General features: G+C 36.9%; 2 protein-coding genes across 2 annotated transcripts; both read right to left on the bottom strand.

Moving 5' to 3' along the window:
* Positions 1-132: 132 nt before the first annotated feature.
* On the bottom strand, positions 133-13163 carry btbd10b (BTB (POZ) domain containing 10b). The gene is made up of 8 exons (XM_053634377.1): positions 13013-13163; positions 9381-9577; positions 6243-6510; positions 6008-6110; positions 3342-3462; positions 2267-2464; positions 2048-2158; positions 133-1145 (listed from the first exon to the last, which is right to left on the bottom strand). Exons 2-8 carry the CDS (start codon positions 9532-9534, stop codon positions 820-822), a joined length of 1281 nt encoding a protein of 426 aa, XP_053490352.1. The 5' UTR covers positions 9535-9577; positions 13013-13163; the 3' UTR covers positions 133-819.
* Positions 13164-13410: 247 nt separating this feature from the next.
* pth1b (parathyroid hormone 1b) lies at positions 13411-14611 on the bottom strand. The gene is made up of 3 exons (XM_053635645.1): positions 14407-14611; positions 14191-14290; positions 13411-14090 (listed from the first exon to the last, which is right to left on the bottom strand). The coding sequence occupies exons 1-3, from the start codon at positions 14459-14461 to the stop codon at positions 13886-13888; spliced, it is 360 nt and encodes a 119-aa protein (XP_053491620.1). The 5' UTR covers positions 14462-14611; the 3' UTR covers positions 13411-13885.
* Positions 14612-19030: the final 4419 nt, after the last annotated feature.

Raw genomic sequence — 19030 nt, 5'->3', positions numbered from 1 at the left:
TGTTTATGTAAATGTTTATTTTGGCTCGCGTTACGCAAGTGCACACAAACTCAGATTTCCACTTCGGAAGCTTTGAATCTTTGGACGTGCAAAGTCAAGAGGCACATGATATCACACCGACTGCACAACAGCTTAAGGTTTACCACACAAGCCTGCGTGTTATAACTTTATTTATACAATGACTCAAGCTCTGAACAGTGGGATTTTGAACACAAATTCTGTAACACTGCATCCATTCAACAGGCGAACGCAACTCCTTCGGCTACGGAGGAGCTCCGGAGGGGAATCATCAACCCGGGATTGACAGAGCTTTTTTTGTGTTGGAAAAAAAATATTAAATGATTGTTACACAGTGACACCACCCAGGATACATATCATAAAACTTATCAAAAAAGATAAGAAATCAATGCAATTATAATATAATGGAAATGGAAAAGTAGTAGTAGTAGTAATAATAATAATAATAATAATAATTATAATAATAATAATAATTATAATAAGCCCAATTACAAAATAAGTGAGGTTGCTTATATAATTTCAAACAACAAAAAATAAGAAAAGTTCCTTTGGTCAAGTAAGACAAAAAAAAAAAAAAAATCAGAAAGAAAGAAAACAGGAGAGCACTGCCCATGCCAGTATCCCGAGTCCCCTCTTGTTTTTTTTTTTAACCTTTACATAGTACAGTAGACTAGCTTGTTGAAGCTCTAAGGCTGTGAAAGGAGGTGCAGAAGGCAATCTGGTTAACGGTGTCACTCTCGCGCCATGCTGCAGCATGCTGTGGGAGAGGAGAGGAAGAACAGGGGAGGAAGGTGTGTGCATTCAGAGTGCAGGCGAGGCAGCGTCGGCATCAGGCTCGTAGTTGTTGCTGTAGTGGGGTCCCGGAGCAGGGTGATTAGGCAGAATGTCCAGCTCATCCACCTGAGGGCCGGGGTGCAGCACCACCAACTGGTCCTGTGGAATGTCGGCCGCTGCTGCTGCCAGGTTTGTGATGGATTTGCTCTTCACGCACTGGAAGTCCACGTGTCGGCTCTTACCCTCCTCCTTCTCCCAGGACATGCGGATGAAGGGCCTCTGCACGTAGTTGTAGATGACCTCAGGTCTGCCACCAGGCCTCTTCTTCACCTTTTCTTTGTAAGTGGGATATCCTACAAAAAATGATTTCTAGATATAAACTTCTCATTTAAATAAATAGGGGCAAATATCGCATCTTTTTTAAAGGCTTTTTTTTGTTAATAACCTGTGAACTAATCAATAATCAGTGAACAAAGTGATGTAATTTACCGGTCAACTTTTTACTGTAATAACATTTTTAAAACTATATATTGTATGCATTTTAATCTTGATAAAACTGTTTTCATAATACAGCACTTAACTATCATTTTAATCATAATGAGAAAAATGTCAAAAACTAACTTCCATTGGACAAATAAAGTTCCCAAAAAGTACCAAGCAGTTTGGGTTTCCAAATTAGGTTGCATAACAAGCAAAAAAACAAACAAACAAAAAAAAACAAGTGCATTACATGGTTTATAGTAAACTGGCCATTTTCACAATTTACTTATTTTACTAAATTTATTTTCAGCCAAGTTTTAATAATAATAATAATAATAAACTATATTTTACAAAGCGCCTTTAAAAGCAGCTTCTCAAAGTGCTGTACACAAAAGACGCAGTACACAGAAAAATAAAACATATAAAAGTTAATAAGAACAACAACATTAATAATAATAAAAGAAGACATCAGCAGTCAAATGCAAGTTTAAAAAAGTGTGTCTTAAGCTGAGCTTTAAAAATACCAAAAGGTCTGATTTATTGGAGCTGACCCCCCCCAAAAAAAAACAACAAATGTTAGAAAATCAAGCATTTGCTTTTCAGTTATGATGTTCTGCCCAGCGTCTCCTGAAACTTGTTTATTGTTTCTGACAAAACTTTTCGTTTCAGTGGTGTAAATGAGCAGTTAGCAAAATTTAAGTAAAATACAAACTTTAGACTTTATACAAAGGCCATGAACAATTATGCATACTACAAACAAAATGAAGAAGCTTACCTTCAATGCCTAATCTAATTTTCTTGAGTCCTCGTTCTTTTAAAACTGATTTGGCCACATCTCGGTTTTCAATATACTTGAAGAAGCGGTAAAGTTTTGTACTGTATATTACTGAAACACAAGACAGAGGATGATGTATTCAGCCAAGGGAAATGTCATTTTGAAGAAATGCAACAAGTTGGGGTGTGTGTGTGCACGCGTGTGTGCATAGCCACTCACTCTGTGAATACTCCTCTCCCATCTGGGGTGGATACTCCTCATCCCAGTCCACCACGTCATCATCTGTGAGCACAACAATGTGACACTCCCTCTCTCCGCTCTGAGCGCTGGCCACCATCAGCGGCAGCACCATCTCTTCAAGGTAGAACTCGAACTGCTGCCGCGCACCATCATTCGACAGCTCGTGCATCAGAGCACCTAAGGGCAAACAAAAAATCAAATACACATGGACAGATGAAAAGCTACATGCACCTTTCATTTAAAAGAACAGTCCAGCAATAGTTCAGAGTTATATCTTTTATGACCGCTGCTTTCAGTGTTTACTGCATGCAACAATTTCAACACATTTCCTTATACTTCAGCTTTTAATCGAAGATATTTGTGACCCAAGCTCTAAATTTATATAATTTGTCTTTTCAGAAATTGTAGTAGTTTCTCAGGCGCAGAATTAACGCTCATGTGTCATGCTGGGCGATGTGACAAAAATATCATATCACAATTCGCAAAAGCATTTCTACGTTCCACGATATGAATCATGATAAATATATAGGTTTGCAAATGACACATTTATATTATATATATATATATATATATATATATATATATATATATATATATATATATATATATATATATATATATATATATATAAAAAGCATATTCAATGATACATTATTAAATGTGCACAAAAAAATTTTTGTTTTCTTTTTACTTTTATTTTAAAAAATTCATAATATATAGATAACCTTGAAATTGAGGGAAAAAAGATCATTCTAAATATTAACAGTTAACATCACCTTGGCTGCTTTCAGTGAATCTATAGTTTTTTGGGGTTTTTTTAACATTAAAAATGACATCCATAATATCTTAGAAAAGCATATTGTGACAAATTATCCGGATATCAATATAATATCACAGCACTAGCATGTGGAAACTGTGGTCTGTGTCACCAAGTCAGTGTAAAACAAGATCAATTAACAAAATTAGTAGAAATCACTATTACATTACTGAAATAAATCCAAATAAATAATATCTCCATGTGTAATGCACAGAATGATGCAGAGCATGTACTCACTTAGGTCCCTGCATTTGATCGTGCTATAGTCAAAAGAGATGCACAAATAGTCGCATGCTTCCCTCAGCTCAGGAATGGAGATTCCATCCGGACAGCGGATTATCCCGGTTTTGTAGTAATCCTAGCAGTTAGAGTGAAGGCGTTAGACATTAGAGAGGCAGCATTCAAATACATCTGTCCCTAAAACCATAATGACATGAGTATCAGGCCTTGCAGTGTGCTGAGACTTTTATACAGTGCTGGAGAGATTAAGATCACTCGGCTATAGTTATGAATAAGCTTTCCGTGGCCACAGAGGGATACGGTTTCACCTCCCACTCGCATTCAAATTACTTTCATCCTACATCTCTGTATTGCAAGCTAGAAAAATGGCTTCGAGGCAGAGGTCAACTACCAAATGTACTTAATAAGACTTGATGGTTCTTGAGAAAGCACGGTCACAATCCTGTAATGCAAAAGTGTTGTATTTGGTGTCCTGGATTGAACCTCTTTACATAACCATCTGTAACAAACACCAGAGTGTCTGTTTGTTTGTTTGTTTGTTTAACACGATGCTAGCGTATATGGCTGTTTTCATGGCGAGTAATGTCTAAGGGACTCTATATAAAGGTTTTTAAAATCTATTTTTCCTAAAAACTCAAAATAGCATTAGGTTTGACTTTGTTAAAAATTTCTTCCAGAGTGTTGACTGAATAAAAAAGGTTTCACACGGGGTTAAGACCCATACAGTCTAATAAAACATGTTTCAAGGATAATGAATTCTGGCAGAAGGTACATGTTCTCCTAATATTAAAAACCTGTGCGTCATCCTGGAGTGAGCTATTCGACAGCGGGTGTAGACAATCTGATTCCAGCGATTTGAAAACAATAGGGCTTTTGCTTTTGTTTCTTTTGCAAACAATAAGGCTGATTTCATGGAGTTTGTTCATGGTGCATTGGTCCCACTCAGTTTGCCATTTATTGTTAATAAACGATTTTATTATGGGTTTTAGGTTTTTCAGTGGGAGGTATTGGACACTTTTTGAAATCCGCTGATAATGCTTTTTTGCAGCAATGTCTGCTTAGTTTTTTCCCCATGATTCCACAGTGTCCCAGCACCCAATAGATATAAAAATTTTGGGCCTCCAGATACGACAATTTACAAACAATCTATACAAGCGTTGGGTGATTTTTTAGGGATGACAGTGCTTGAAGACATGATTTTGAATCTGTAATTATCAGAAAGTTGTTCTGTTGCATAGTCTTTATGAAGTCCACTGCTAACACTATAGTGTTTGCCTCTGCTGTAAAAACTGAGCTGTGGTTGGGGGTGGATATTCCTTTTTTTTTGGTGACTGATCACGAATGCAGATGATACATGGTCTTCAGATTTTGATCCATCTGTGTACATGGCGGTATGTGATGGATATATTTCTCTAACGTAGAGGAGTTGTTGTTGAAAGTCATTTGGGTGGGTTTCAGATTTTTTGTTTCTTGTTAGGTCTGAAATTATTTTTGGTTTTTTTAAAGCTCCAGGGGGGAGATTATACAGAAGTATTCCAGTATGCTCAGATCTGCTTTGAGATTTTGTAAACGTGGTTTGATCCGTAGTCCAAAAGGTCGGATGTGTCTTGGTTTTTGTTTGTATAGGCTTGAAGAAGGGGTTGGGAAAACGGGATGGTAGACACCAGTGTGTGATTACAGCATGGGTTTGGCTACAGCATAATGAGACAAAGCTGATGCAAAGGTTTTATCTCCATTGTGACAATGCACATGCTGAAACTGTCACACAATGTTACCCAAAACATGTATTTTTTTTGTTCTTGTTTTTTTAAAAAGTAAATTAACAGGGATGAAAATGCTCTCATTGAATGGAGCAACTTTTGTTGGTATACCAGGGACATACAAATCAGTAACCCAAATGGCAAACAGATTTCATGTCTGGGCTATTCATGTCTTTTTATTATTTATTTAATTTTTTTGGTAGTTGCTTGATGGACAAGCAGGTTCGACAACCAAAGAAATTAAATGCCTGCTGCACCTATGCGCATGGGCTGAGACATGATCTGGCTGATTGTGGAACAGTTCATACTAGGCAGATTAAATGACCCATGACCATTTCAGAATCAGAAACCGAGCACAAAGTGGTCATATAACTCTCCTGCTAGCACAAAATGGTCCCCTCGGTGTTAAACATAAAGAGAAATTAAAGACACTAGCCAGATTCAAATATTTTACTTTATAGCCCATCTGCAATACGTTCCCCATTGACTGGATGACTTTTTGTTGAGGTCAGACACAATGTGCTTCATCAAAACCTTTATCAGGTGAAGATAATGACTATGGCCACACAGTCATTCTCTCCCCAGGAATTCATTCATTCATCCATACACTCATTTATTTCCCTTAGTCTTAACTTAACTAGCTAATTATCTGGCCATACATTACTGCATTATGCTAGCTACCATTTATTTAGCCTAGTCAATTAGGGTTCTGGGCAACTCAAACATGAGACTGGCCAGCACAATGGAGGAGTTTCCACTTGCCTAGTAGTCTAGTTAATGAATTTACTGTTCCACCCCTGCTCATCAAAGTTAGGCAATTATTGTCAGCAAACTTTCATACTGACATAAAGGTAGCATGGAGTAAAAGCAGTATGGTGTAGTCTTTCGGCAGAGTAAACTTACCAGAATGGCCCTGAACACAGTGGAACTGATGCCCTCTGCCACCTCGTACTCCCCCTTCTCATTGGGCCGTGTGAAATTGTGTTCTCGCCCTGAACCAAACATTCTATAAAACAACATACAAACAAGATTTAATCATGAAGATTTAATCCATCTCATCATTTCTAAAGTAACGTTAAATTTTTGATAATATTTTGCTACATATTACAAGCTGTATTAAAAGGTTGTTAGGACAAACCTGCCCAGCATGGTATTCGGTTGTGCGGTAAAGATGGAGGGGTCTACCACAAAGCGTGTGTTGTCCACAATAAGCGTGACCCTCTCTGAGGTGCGCATGCTACGAGCTCCTTCCTTGACGTTTTCGTAAACAAACACCATCTCACCCGTGCCCATGCTCTTAAAGGTGCCCTCCGTGCTGGACAGGCTGCTGTTGCGACTGCTGGAGCCACTGGGAGAGACTCTCTGAGGCCTGGGGCTGTTCGGCCGTGATGAGCCACTCTCCCGTTCTGCACAAACACATGATCAATACAGAAATGAGCAATTATAATAATCAGATAAGTAATCTGATGAAAATAAATCAGATTACACTTATGGTAAACATTATGTTGGGTTGAAATGCACTGTGTTTTTGCCGACTCTTTACTTAGCTAACGCAAAATTATATCCAACGAAGATTGCTGGCAAGGTATAATACAAATCAGTTTAAAAAGTTTTAATCAACGAAAGTTTACCTTTAATGGTTTGTGGCTAAAATGTAGTTAAACGTGTTGCACAAGAGCAGGAAGAAGAACAGAACTGGCACGTGCTAATATAAATAGGATAATAATTAATAATGAGTCATTATCTTTTATTTCAAAACAAACAATTTCTATGGATAAATAATGGCTCAACAGACAGACCTTGCTTGAAACAAAAGTTACACTGAGAAAGATTGGTGCCAACAGTTTCCTTGCTAACAGTACCAGGTAATCACAGATGAATGTTTCTTGTGTACATTGCATTATTGATGAAACATCAATAAGCCAGTGGTCCTACTTGCACACTGACACCAACAAACACACTGGCATCACGCGGCCACTATGGATTATTTTGACAATTGAATAGATGACCCTTTCTTTCGATTAATAATCGAGTAGTTAATATCATATGGCACTTTAAAACCTACTTGTACAGATAATTGTAAACATTTGTTTTTTCCTAAATAAATGCTACATACGTGCTCTTTAAATATACTTCATGTTATACTAAAATTCTGACTTTTTAATGAGAAATATTTCCCCAACAATTACTGTATTTTCTATAATGTTTAATGTACTGTGTATATATAAAATGTTTTAATTGCATGGCTTTCCTGAACATAAATACTACAGTATCTGTACCATAACTGTTTCTCACTGTAAGGGGGAGAAGGAAGAGAAATTTAAGCACAGTAAATTCTTATTCTCAGTTTAAAATAATAAAAATAATTTGACCGATTTGTTATAGCCAAGTTTAGTTAAAATCATCCATTACTGAAAACAAGATGTTATAAAAACATGTTGATAATCAGGGTTGGGAAGGTTACTTTAAAAATTTATTCCATTACAGTTACAAATTACTTCATAAAAAAAAAAAAAAATCAGTAACGTAATCCAAGTAATGTAATGTGATTATTTTTTATCTGATTACTTCAAGGTCACATATGTAAATAAATCCAAGAGAAAAGCAAACTGACCTAAAATACTTTCATTTAGAGCTTAAAAACATGTTCAATGTTTGGATTTGTTTCAATAAAATAAATAAAAATAAATAAATACATAAATAAATAAAAGTTTTTATGCGCACACATGATTTTTATGGTTTAAACCATAAACACATCATAATGAAACTAAAGCCGAATCCCAAATTTAGAAAAACCGGCCAGACGCTTTAAGGTCTGAAAAAGAGGATTGTTCGGGAAAAAGAGGACGTATGGTCACCCTAACAAAAGCATTTCAGAGAACAATGTGTTCATTTCTACCAAATTAACTTTGCTCAAAATTTATTTGCGCATGCACCAGGAGGTTGCTCATGTGAGCCACGACTGGCAAGAGAGAACCAGACCTATAATAAAGCAGCTGTCTGTATTGTATTATGTCAAAAGATTAATTTCTTTGCTTTTAAATGGAAAAAAAAATTGTAATTCTGATAGTATTCCCATTTTTTACTAAATGTACCTTTAATCTGATTTTTTTTTGATGTAACGGCTTACAGTTACGAGTTTTTTGTATCCTGATTACAGAACATCATTACATGTATTCTGCTACTCCACAAGCCTGTATATAATACAGTCCCTCCAGGGTTTTGCGACTGCAGAAATTCATGCAAAATCAAGGAAAAGCAATATAAGAAATTACCTCCGATTTTCTACAGATTTGGGCCAAGACACGTCATGTGACGGCATCACAAAGCGCATTGTCACAGCACCCTTCGATTCACATTTAAAAGTACAGCTAAAAGGTCTCATTTACCAAAAAGACATCACTATGAAAGACTGCAAAACAATTTTGTGCAATTGCAATCTCGCCAATTCAAGTAGTTTTCCATAAAAAAAACCCCGATATAGCGAGCTCTTTCTTCCTATAGTGCAAAATGAAATAGACCAAACTAAGAATGTACGCAAGGTAATATTCGACATCTATTCTGTCTATAGTTGAGGGTTGCAACTAATGGTCATTTTTGATAATCGATTAATCTGTCGATTATTTCTTTTATTAATCGATTAGTTGGATTAAACGACAAATTTTTATTTTCTGTATTTGGGGGGGGGGGGTAGGGGGGGGCATTATTTCACATTCTGCCCAATGTTCATGCCCAGTGTTCTTCAAACATTGTGCAAATTGAAGGCTATGAAAAAGGTATTAAATGTACCTATGTGGGTTATACTACACATTGTACAAAGGATTTTTAAAAATATTAACATATTATTTTATTTTTTAAAAAAATAAAAAATAAAAACTGATTGTCCACAAGCTTTAAAGCTGAAGTTAAATCACTATATTAAATATTATTTCTAAATATAGCATCAAACAACATATTTGATCAAAATTAACATGTTACTCAGAGATATATAATGAAATTCGTTGTCGATTATTTTCGATTAGTTTTGTTTATTATTTTCAGTTTTATCGATTAGTTGTTGCAGCCCTACTATTGTTAAATGGTGAGGAAAATATTAAGGGATAAAACATTACTTGTCTCTCTACAAAGTACAGTATCTATCTGCTTCAGTGACTCAGCCCTCGGTCACAGCTGCTCCAGTGAATTTCCATTTCGAAAAAAAAAAATAACGAACTACTGCAAGTTTGAAACAGCCACAAAAGTATCAGTATGAGTAATCAGGGAAGTGAAATCTTACCACTAGTGTGTTGTCGTGTGGGTGAGGTGACATTGCGGATACAGGGGGTGAGCTGGCCTTCCCCTCGCTCGTGAGAGGAGTCACGTGAACGATCGCTGGAGCGTCGACGATCCCTGGAGCGCTCACAGCCTCCACTTGCACTGTGTAGGCTCATCTTTACCTGCTCAGCCTCGAGTCCAGACAAGTGGGCCGGGCCACTGAGGAGGAGACGACAAACAAAATATCTGATGACTTTAGGTGATTTGACTTAAGCCTGAGGAGACAGGCATTTTTATTTTCATTGTAGCGGTAACCTTAATATCGTTTCCTCAGTTAACATTTAAACTTTACCATAACATTGTCAAATGAAAGTTCTTCAGATTGACAATGTCCATTAAAGGAGGAGAAATGCTTTAGTTAATTAAAAAAAAAAAAAAAAACTCTTTGATGTAATATTTAAGAAGGATTAAAACATTTAAAAAGGAATTAAAACAAATGACAATAAAATAATAAAATAACATCAGGTGGTTTTGAAAAAGTCTAAAACTATTCAGATTAAGCTGCCTAAAATGTATTTTCTTTTTTCTTCTTCCATCAGCTGCATATAGACTGAACCTAACAATAACCAAATCACTAAAATAAGACTAAAACGATGTATTTTCAAACATCTAAAACAATCTAAATCAGATGTCAGAATTTACACTGCAATTAAGAGGTCAAGCAGATTTTAAATAAACGTAAAAAGTAATGTTTTGTTAAACGCTCAGCTTCTTCACAATCCTGATGCAGTAAACATACGCCTTTAGTTTTCATTTAAAAACCAGGAAATACCAGAGATGTTTTTCCATCTAGAGGGATTTCTAAATATACACAAACAATGAAAGGAAAAAAAATTACTGCAGGCCATATCTGGGTCCAGGCAATACTTCATAAATTGTCTGTAATGCAAATGCAATTTTCTTGTTCAAAATATCTAAACACAATGTGCCCATGAGGTAGGAAAGGTCTAATTTGAGGTGATGTGTACAATTTCAACCAATATGTAACCAATATAAAAATTCAATACATTTTAAATCTTTGTGACCAATCACTGACCACTATTTTTTCCCCAATGACCTATTACCACATCACCCCTGTTTGTCCCACCTGTGCACTTCTTTTCTGTTTGTTTTCAACTCTATTCACAAGTAATAAAAGCGAGTTATTCCATCTGTCACCTCTTCCTTTGTGGATCTTTCCACTTCCATACTCAGTACCACTGCTTCTTTTGTCTGCCTTCTTAATAGAAATTACCATGTTTTCAAAATATGTAAATAATCACTAGAATGTTTCCTAAATGAGTAAACAATTTGTGGTTCCATGACCAAAAGATGTCTTCTTCCAATAATAAACAAATGATAATATTATTTTCTATTTAATTAAAATGCTATCCTATGCGTGTAAACAATTGTCCTTTTCACGCAACATGTTGTGTTATGCAAATGATCGAGATGATTCAAATTAGAACATGGCATCATCTGGCAACTTCTAGAGAACGTGTTACGTTCCCAGAAAAGGTTTGGCGACAATGATTGCTGTGGGGTGTTTTAAACTGTAAGCAGCTGATGTGACCTCTGAATGATTGATGCAAGTCATTTGAAATTTAACAACTCCGAGCCAAAGCGTGGGCATTTAGTTAATCATTCAAAGCAGGATAGGGAAGCGAGACCTATTTTAAGGATTACGTAAACATGTACTTCTAAGCTTCCCGCTTTGTTTTCAGAAGTTCAGTGTGTATTTGGAAAGAATCAGTTTAACACCAGTTGACAAATTTCATTGTCACCAGTATTGCTCAACTCGCATTTACAGATAATATGACAGCGAGATTCCTGTCACTATATACACTTAACGGATGAGGAACCAACACTACAGAAATATTAGACATTATTACTATCATAATAGCAACTGTACAAACCTGAAGTAGGATGACACCACCACAAGAAACACCAAGTTAGAATAACTGAATTTCTTGCTACACAGATTGTCAACTATTACTTAAAGTTGCATTAGTTAAGATTAGTCTTATTTTTTGTCCCAGGATTAGGTCTCTAATGGTCACTTTTCCATCGCGCAGTACGACTCGACTCTGCTCTGTTCGCTTTTTGGGGGCTTTCCACTGTGGATAGTGCCTGGTACCTGGGTCGACGATCCAAGAGAGCCGAGCCAATACTAAATGTGAGCCAGGTGCTGAGGGAGTAGGAAATTCTCCTTAAGGAGCGGTTCTGTATTCTGCCTGAATGTGTGTCATTTAATACATACTTTGTGTATGGTAATATTCTATTAATCGAAAATTATTCACTGTTTCTCTCATTACAGATGAACTTACACAGGTTTCGGTCTTAGATTTTTCCATCTAAGGCGTTTATCGAAGTCACTCCAGTCATGACTAAATCTTTTGGTTGTGGAACGCGTTATTTTACATCCTTAACAGGGTCAGTGTTCGGTGAACAGGAAAGGCATGTGGAACACGGCCTGATCGTGTATTTGTACATTATTCCTGCATGAAGGCGAGTGGAAGATGGCACCCATGTAGAGGTGGCACGAAACCGCAGTGGAAAAGCAAGTTCAGAAAAGTAAAGTGAGACAAGCCGTACTGTGTGGTGGAAAAGTGGCTGTAGGTCTGTTCCTATTCATGAAGTCCCGCCCCCTGGATCTTCGTTGGCTCATAGTGTCTATAAAATGACTGACAGCAGGAATATCCACCAACAACAAAAAAAAAAAAACCGAGACACTCTGGACCAGAAGTCTGTTTTCCAAACGTTTTTTCCCCCTTCAGCGACTTAATACACTTTTGCTAAAGTCACGACTTAATCCATTGTTTTTTTTAATCATGTGTTACATATCTTCCAAGTCGTTTTTACACGTAAAGAATTTTTTAAAAACGAATATTGCACATTTAATAGTTGTACTACGCCTCTTAGGTCGGCTATTAAACGAGATTTAAACCACATCATTCAAGCCCAAAGAAAACAGAATGCTAATAATTTAATCTCCAAAAAATATTTAAGAAGAATGCCAAGCTAGCTAAGAATATGCAGTTCGTTACTTATATGATGTCTAAATAAAACCAAATAACAGTTCTGACTCCATTCAGTGACCTGGCATCATCAGTCCCCGGTAACCAACGGTGGCTTCGTATCTACTTCATTACACAATCCTGGAAGTTGTCACATCCCGAGCAGCTAGCTAACAAATTATTATTTACTATCAATTTTATTTTCCTTCGTGTTTTAGCCATAGAATTTTTTAGCTAGCAAAAGACCTCTTTAAACATTCATAACGGAAGTTGGCTAGTCAGCTAGCTATGTTTCTTCATTCAGGTAACGTCAGGTAACGTTAGCTACCTAGCTTCAAATACACACACTCCACAAAGTTATCCATGAACTCTGTAGATAGATATCGAAATAACCTCTTCGCCTATCGTACCATCAGGCTGCGAATCGACTTATGCGTTCAGCCTAACCGCTCTCTAATCTTTCTGTGGCGAAGAGGAGAGCTAAAAGGCTAACAAGTTAGCCCATTTTTTAAAAAGGAATTCGAGTCACGGCAAAAGTAAAACATCCAAAGCTAACAATGAAAACTCTTATTGTGATTAAAAGTAAGCTGTTTCTTACCTTTATACCGTCACAAGCATTGATATTCGAATCAATGTTACTGGTAAAAGAGCCAAGTCACCGAGGGGCAACAATAAAATTACGAAACATTCCACATATGCGTCCGCATTTTCCAAAAATCAATCCTGTCTGACTGGTTCTGCTGACAGGAAATAACTGTAGACCCAGGCAAATCTCGCGAGAACTGGAAACAGCGCCGCATCAGTCCAATTTTAAAAATGTCAACTATCGCGAGATGTGTAGACCGACGCTCGCGCACCTGAGAATTGCCGTGTTGAGCTCTACAGTGTTCTTTTACATTATTGTTTTCTCTCGTAAACAAACAAACAAAAAAAGTGTTTTTGTTGTCGTGTAAACCTTTTTAAAAGACTTTAAATATAGTCATCAATAATGCAGAACATATCTGGTTTGTCCAAGACATTTTAAGATACAATTATTGTTTTTATTTTATTATTTGTAAAAATAAAAATACAAATAAATAAAAATAAAAAATAAAAATAATAAAAAAACGTTTTTATTTGGGCTACTTCAACATTGCATAATAAAACAACATAAAAAATACTTAAATTAAATATTCTAATAGAAGGCATACAGAAGAAGCTGTGTCCTTCCTTGTCCTTGTCCTCTTTACATTTAAACTAATTTGTACAACTAGTCAAACGTTTTCAAAGTTGAATTTATGTCACTGAAACAATTAAATAAATTACTACAAAATAATAAATAAAACAAATGGCAAATTAGTGCACTTAATCAACAAAGACTTAACACAGAGACAGGAAAATTTGACTGATCTCTGTGGCATTAAAACATAATACACTTTTTTTTTTTTTCTTTTTAAATGAAGGTAAGACAAAACAGAAGCAGTTCCCAGTGTTAAATTGATATCTGCACTGGACTGTTCCAGGCTTGGAAAACTGAAGAAAGATTCCTGGTTTTCCCCTTTTGTCCTTTCTGTGAGTCATTGATACTGGGTATGATTACAGTCTTCAGCTTTACTTGAAGCCAGTCCTGTCTTTCCACTGTTTGCTTGTGTTCTCCAACATTGTGCATCAGCTGGACTTCACTGATGGACCTCTTACTGTGAGAAGTGTGAATTGTTGTTCAGTCAGCAACCGGTTACAAGCAAAGTAAAGCTGTCAAAATACACTAAAATTTATCAAAACAACAAATCATCTTACCTGATTGGTAGTCCTTCCAAATGTACTAGACTGCAAAGACTCCAGAACAAAATAATTAAAATAGCTTTATCCATTGTATGTACTGGAAATATTTTATTGGCTTCAGAGAGTTAAGAAGAAATGAAGAATAAAGAATTAGTTACTTGAATAAAAAGAATGACAAAACATTTAACTGTGACTTGGGATATTAAATTGATTTTAACACAATCAACTTACAAAACTGTGATTTGCTGTTGCAATTTCCAACGAAGCCCCATGTGTCAGTCACCATTTCAGTTGTGGTGGGTGCTGGTGTCTTTTCTTTTTATTCCCAAGCCCCTCCCCTTGGTCATTGATGAGCAATCCCGATTATTGATGGTGATGTCACCACGTGCTTTGATGCTTTGGGAAAAGGCATGTATATGACGACACCTCCAGTAACCCTCCACCACTACCACTTTTGTTTTCAACACCTTGACTAAGACCTCTTGTGATCAAACTGTCATCAAACTGATACAATATATGGATGTTTATGTAGCATATGTACTTCCATTAGATGGAAGGTGGAAGATGGTGGAAGGCAGAAGATCTTACAAAAGATCTTGATTGTATTTGCTTTAAATCTCAGGTTCAGAAGACAAACTTTGAATAAAAAGAGACAAATGACAAAAATTATATTATAATTATTACTGATACTACTTCTGTAAATAACTTTTGTCTAGGTCATTTGTTGTATTCACTGTTTCTTTTTTGTTGTTGTTGTTTTTAAACTTGTTCTGGGGTGGGAGACATTCAAAGAAAAAGCAAGCAAAAAGAAAGCACAAAGAAACCAAAGTGGGGGGAAAAAGTCACAATAATAATAATAATAATAATAATAATAATAATATAGCCAGGCTATTTACAAAATACACTTCTAGCCTTTATGCAAGATAGAATGCATGATAAAATGCACAGTAGAACTTGCTATTTATTACTTTTTTTTATTTTTTTTTATTACCACAGTAAAAGACATGACTCCCATTTTATCCATGGTACCATAATTTGGATGTTGCAGATTGATTACCATATTTGCCATATATGCATAGCAAAACAAGGCCTTACTGATGCTTGCATGATCTATGATGATCTATGGGAAGTGGACAAGCTTGTCATACTCTTGTGGGACACATTGGATAACCATGAGAGAAGTTTTCTAAATGTGGCAGAGGAATGGCTATGTCATGACACAAGTAGTAAGTCCTAGAAAACATCCAACGTGATATATGGTACAACGAATCTCTTGTATAGTATTGAAACTCTTTTGTCTGAGGTCAGCTGACCATTGCATGGTTGCTTTCTTTCCCAACAGCGCATACTGTATCTTAACTTTGACTCCTTAATTAGTAAGGGTAAGCTATTTCTTCCAAATCAGGAAGGGAGAGCTTACAGATTGAGGTCGAAAGGACTACACCCCCGAGGCCACATGGCATAGTGCGTAGCAGGGCATTTTTCGGACAACATTCAGCATCTCTTTCAAAGGGCAAAGATTGATTTGTGCATTGTGTGATATGTAAAAGCATTGGTAGGTCAGTATGGTGCCATTGAGTGCTATGCATCTATTAATAATAGTAGCTTATTTGGTGGGTGGTCCGCATGACATCATAGTGCTCTTTTTATTTTCTTTAAGTAATTTCAATTTGGGGAAGGCAGAGGAACTTTAGGTAAAGTCAAGCAGTTTAAGTCAATTAAAACATAGAAATAACCATTATTTAAACTTAATGAGAAACTGTATTTGTATAAAGAAGGGTCAGTTTAGGCAAATAAAACAGTCCTGCTATAATAAATAATAATCTTAGTAAATCATCTTAAATTTAAGTTAAATTTTTTTCACCCATTTCATCTTCATGTTTAGGCCTTAACTTGTTAGAAGGAGGAGTAGTAGAGGCCATGTATTTATATCTTAACTTAGCTTTACTATTTATGTTTTGTGGGTTTTTATGAAGGATATATGTAAGAAGAAAAATATTTACATGTTTAATGTAAAAGAGCTGCAAGAAAAAAATCTGCCTTAGATAGCTACATTTGCAGTTTTCTAAAATTGAACAGCTTTCACATGGAACACAAAGGATATATCTCAGGATTTTTTTCTGTATGTGAACAGCTCTGCCCTCCCACCTAACGCTGCCCTTGATGAGGCTGAGCACTGATTAAACTGAGCCTGCAGTACAAGTGGAATCTACTGCTAAATTGTTCTCATTACCTCATGCAAGTACAATGTGTGTCATCCCACTAATGGTATGTCGCTGCAGTAGTGTGCACAGGAACCTGGCAGGGATTAAGGTGAAGAATTGCTTACAAACGATTAACTGGGGTCACCCCCATGTTGGAATGACAGCCATGCAGCAATAAAAATCATACAGGTCTCCCTCTAAAGGTGGTACACAAAAAAAAAAATCTATATATAACCTTTTGTTACTTGTGCTTGGTATGGCCCTTTGTTAATAGACAATGTTCTATTTATATCTGTAAGAATGTGAAATTTTGCACATGTGAGAAAGAGGCATCCTCCCAAGCATTTCAGTTATTCTCAGCAAGTCATAAATACTGCATGCCTGTATTATTTACTGCACTGAATACCTCTTAGACCAGAAAGTGACAGTGTAAGCATGTGCTGTAATATCACCCATGCCTTATGTGATAACATTATTTTATTAAACATTGTGCCCCTTTGAGGATCAAGACCTTGTTGTGGTGAAGGGGCTTGTGTAATTCAGTGAACCTTGGGGCTATGCCACTTACAGCCACCCTCGGTGAACAGACATGAAGGGAGACGTCAGACAAAGAGCATTCTTAAAGGCTATCATGAAAGGTACACAAAAGACAAGTGACCCCATTCTGGTTTAGGGTTACAGGGACACACCACTGGAGCCAGGCCTAGGAGCATCCGATGACAGGGCCACTTATGCAACCAGGTCTGGCTCAACCTGATGTGGGTGTGGTATCATCATGTAGGCTCACAACTTGCAAGATGAAGGGTGGGGGTCAGGAGCAAGGGACAGTGGGCATCAGGCATGTGATAGACAATCTTAGAAGGACTAGACTTTTGCAATTGAGACTGGCTTTGGGAATGTGGAATGGCACTTTGCTGGTGGGGAAAGAGCCTGCAAAGAAACTGACTAGATATAGGTATGCTTATTGCCCCATAATGGTTACGGAAATTTTTTTTTCTTTGCGTGAGTGCAAGCAGGGACTCTGGCAAGACTAGCTATGACAGCATAACTAAAAGGGAGCACCAGAAGAGAACACAGATGTGAGGGTTACCTAGGACATAAGGCGACCAGCTACTCCGCCATCAACCAACCTGGGTGAACATGTGAAATTTGGGGGTGGGGGGGTCGACAGCATCCAAACATCCCAGTTCACCATGACACTCTATGCCTGTGAGCCCTCTAGATCTGCTCCTTTACCTAAGAAAAAAACTATTCACAAAAAGCTTGACTAAACAAATATGTTTTCAGCCTGGACTTAAACACTGAGACTGTGTCTGAGTCCCCAACACTAATTGGAAGGCTGTTCCATAACTGTGGGGCTTTGTAAGAGAAAGTTCTACCTCCTGCTGTAGCCTTCACTATTTGAGGTACCAACAAATAGCCTGCACCTTTTGATCAAAGTAGGCATGGCGGATCATTAAAGTTCGCTCCAAAAGTAAACCAAAAGTTCGCTCAGGTACTGTGGCGCAAGACCGATTAGTGCTCTATAGGTCAGTAGTAGTATTTTATAATCAATGTGAAATTTAACTTGGAGCCAATGCAGTGTGGATAAGATAGGGGTGATGTGGTCATATCTTCTGGTTTTAGTAAGGACACTTGCAGCTGCATTCTGGACTAACTGGAGTTTGTTTATGCTCCTACTGGAACATCCAGACAGTAAGTCATTACAACAATCCAACCTAGAGGTGACAAAAGCATGAACAAATTTTTCTGCATCATGTAGTGACACAATATAGCAATATTTCTGCGATTAAAGAAGGCTATCCTAGTAATATTTCTATATGAGCATCAAATGAAAGACTGAAGTCAATAATCACACCAAGGTCTTTTACTGTTGTACATGATGAAACAGAAAGACCACCCAGAGTTACCATGTAATCAGAAAGTTTACTTCTAGTTGCATGTGATCCTAGTAGAAGTACCTATGTCTTGTCAGATTTAAGTAAGAGGAAGTTAATAAGCATCCAGTGTCTAATGTCCGTTACACATTCCTAAACTTTATTAAACTGCTGTGTGTTGTCTGGCTTTGCTGAAACATACAGCTGTGTATCATCAGCATAACAGTGGAAGCTAATTCCATGTTTTCAAATAATTTGACCCAGAGGTAGCATATACATATATATACATATATTATAAAGCAGTGGGCCTAAAACAGAACCTTGCAGAACACCAAACTTTACCTCAGAATACATAGAGAAGTCTCCATTTAAATCTACAAACTGATAGCGATCAGTCAAATAAGACCTGAGCCAGGAGAGGGCTGTTCCCTTACTGCCAACAAAATTTTCTAGTCTATCAAGGAGAATAGTATGATCAGTTGTATCAAAAGCTGCACTAAGGTCAAGCAACACAAGCAAGGAGACACAACCCTGATCAGAGGTCAGTAGTAGGTCATTTACCACTTTAACCAGCACTGTCTCTGTGCTATGATGAGGCCTCTATCCTGAATGATACATTTCATGAATGCTATTCCTATGTAGGTACGAGCTTAGCTGCTGTGCTACAACCTTTTCTAGGACCTTTGAAATAAACGGGAGATTATGGGATGAATTTATTAATTTTAGAAGGTGTTTGATTACTTCTGGAATAATCTGTTTAAAGAAATTTGCAGG

Source organism: Ictalurus furcatus, chromosome 10 (assembly GCF_023375685.1).
Source record: "Ictalurus furcatus strain D&B chromosome 10, Billie_1.0, whole genome shotgun sequence".
Classification (NCBI taxonomy): domain Eukaryota; kingdom Metazoa; phylum Chordata; class Actinopteri; order Siluriformes; family Ictaluridae; genus Ictalurus; species Ictalurus furcatus.
The sequence above is the reverse complement of the archived record's forward strand: the minus strand, read 5'-3'. Positions and strand labels throughout refer to the sequence as shown.

Excerpts from the sequence above, each read along its gene's own strand:
- btbd10b (XM_053634377.1), bottom strand. The coding sequence starts at position 9,534 with ATGAGCCTACACAGTGCAAGTGGAGGCTGTGAGCGCTCCAGGGATCGT. Across the intron at positions 3,463-6,007 it reads CTGTGTTCAGGGCCATTCTG|GATTACTACAAAACCGGGAT; the intron begins GTAAGTTTACTC and ends TCTAACTGCTAG. Across the intron at positions 1,146-2,047 it reads AATTAGATTAGGCATTGAAG|GATATCCCACTTACAAAGAA; the intron begins GTAAGCTTCTTC and ends CATTTTTTGTAG.
- pth1b (XM_053635645.1), bottom strand. The coding sequence starts at position 14,461 with ATGGTGACTGACACATGGGGCTTCGTTGGAAATTGCAACAGCAAATCA. Across the intron at positions 14,291-14,406 it reads CAACAGCAAATCACAGTTTT|CCAATAAAATATTTCCAGTA; the intron begins GTAAGTTGATTG and ends AACTCTCTGAAG. Across the intron at positions 14,091-14,190 it reads TTGGAAGGACTACCAATCAG|TAAGAGGTCCATCAGTGAAG; the intron begins GTAAGATGATTT and ends CACTTCTCACAG.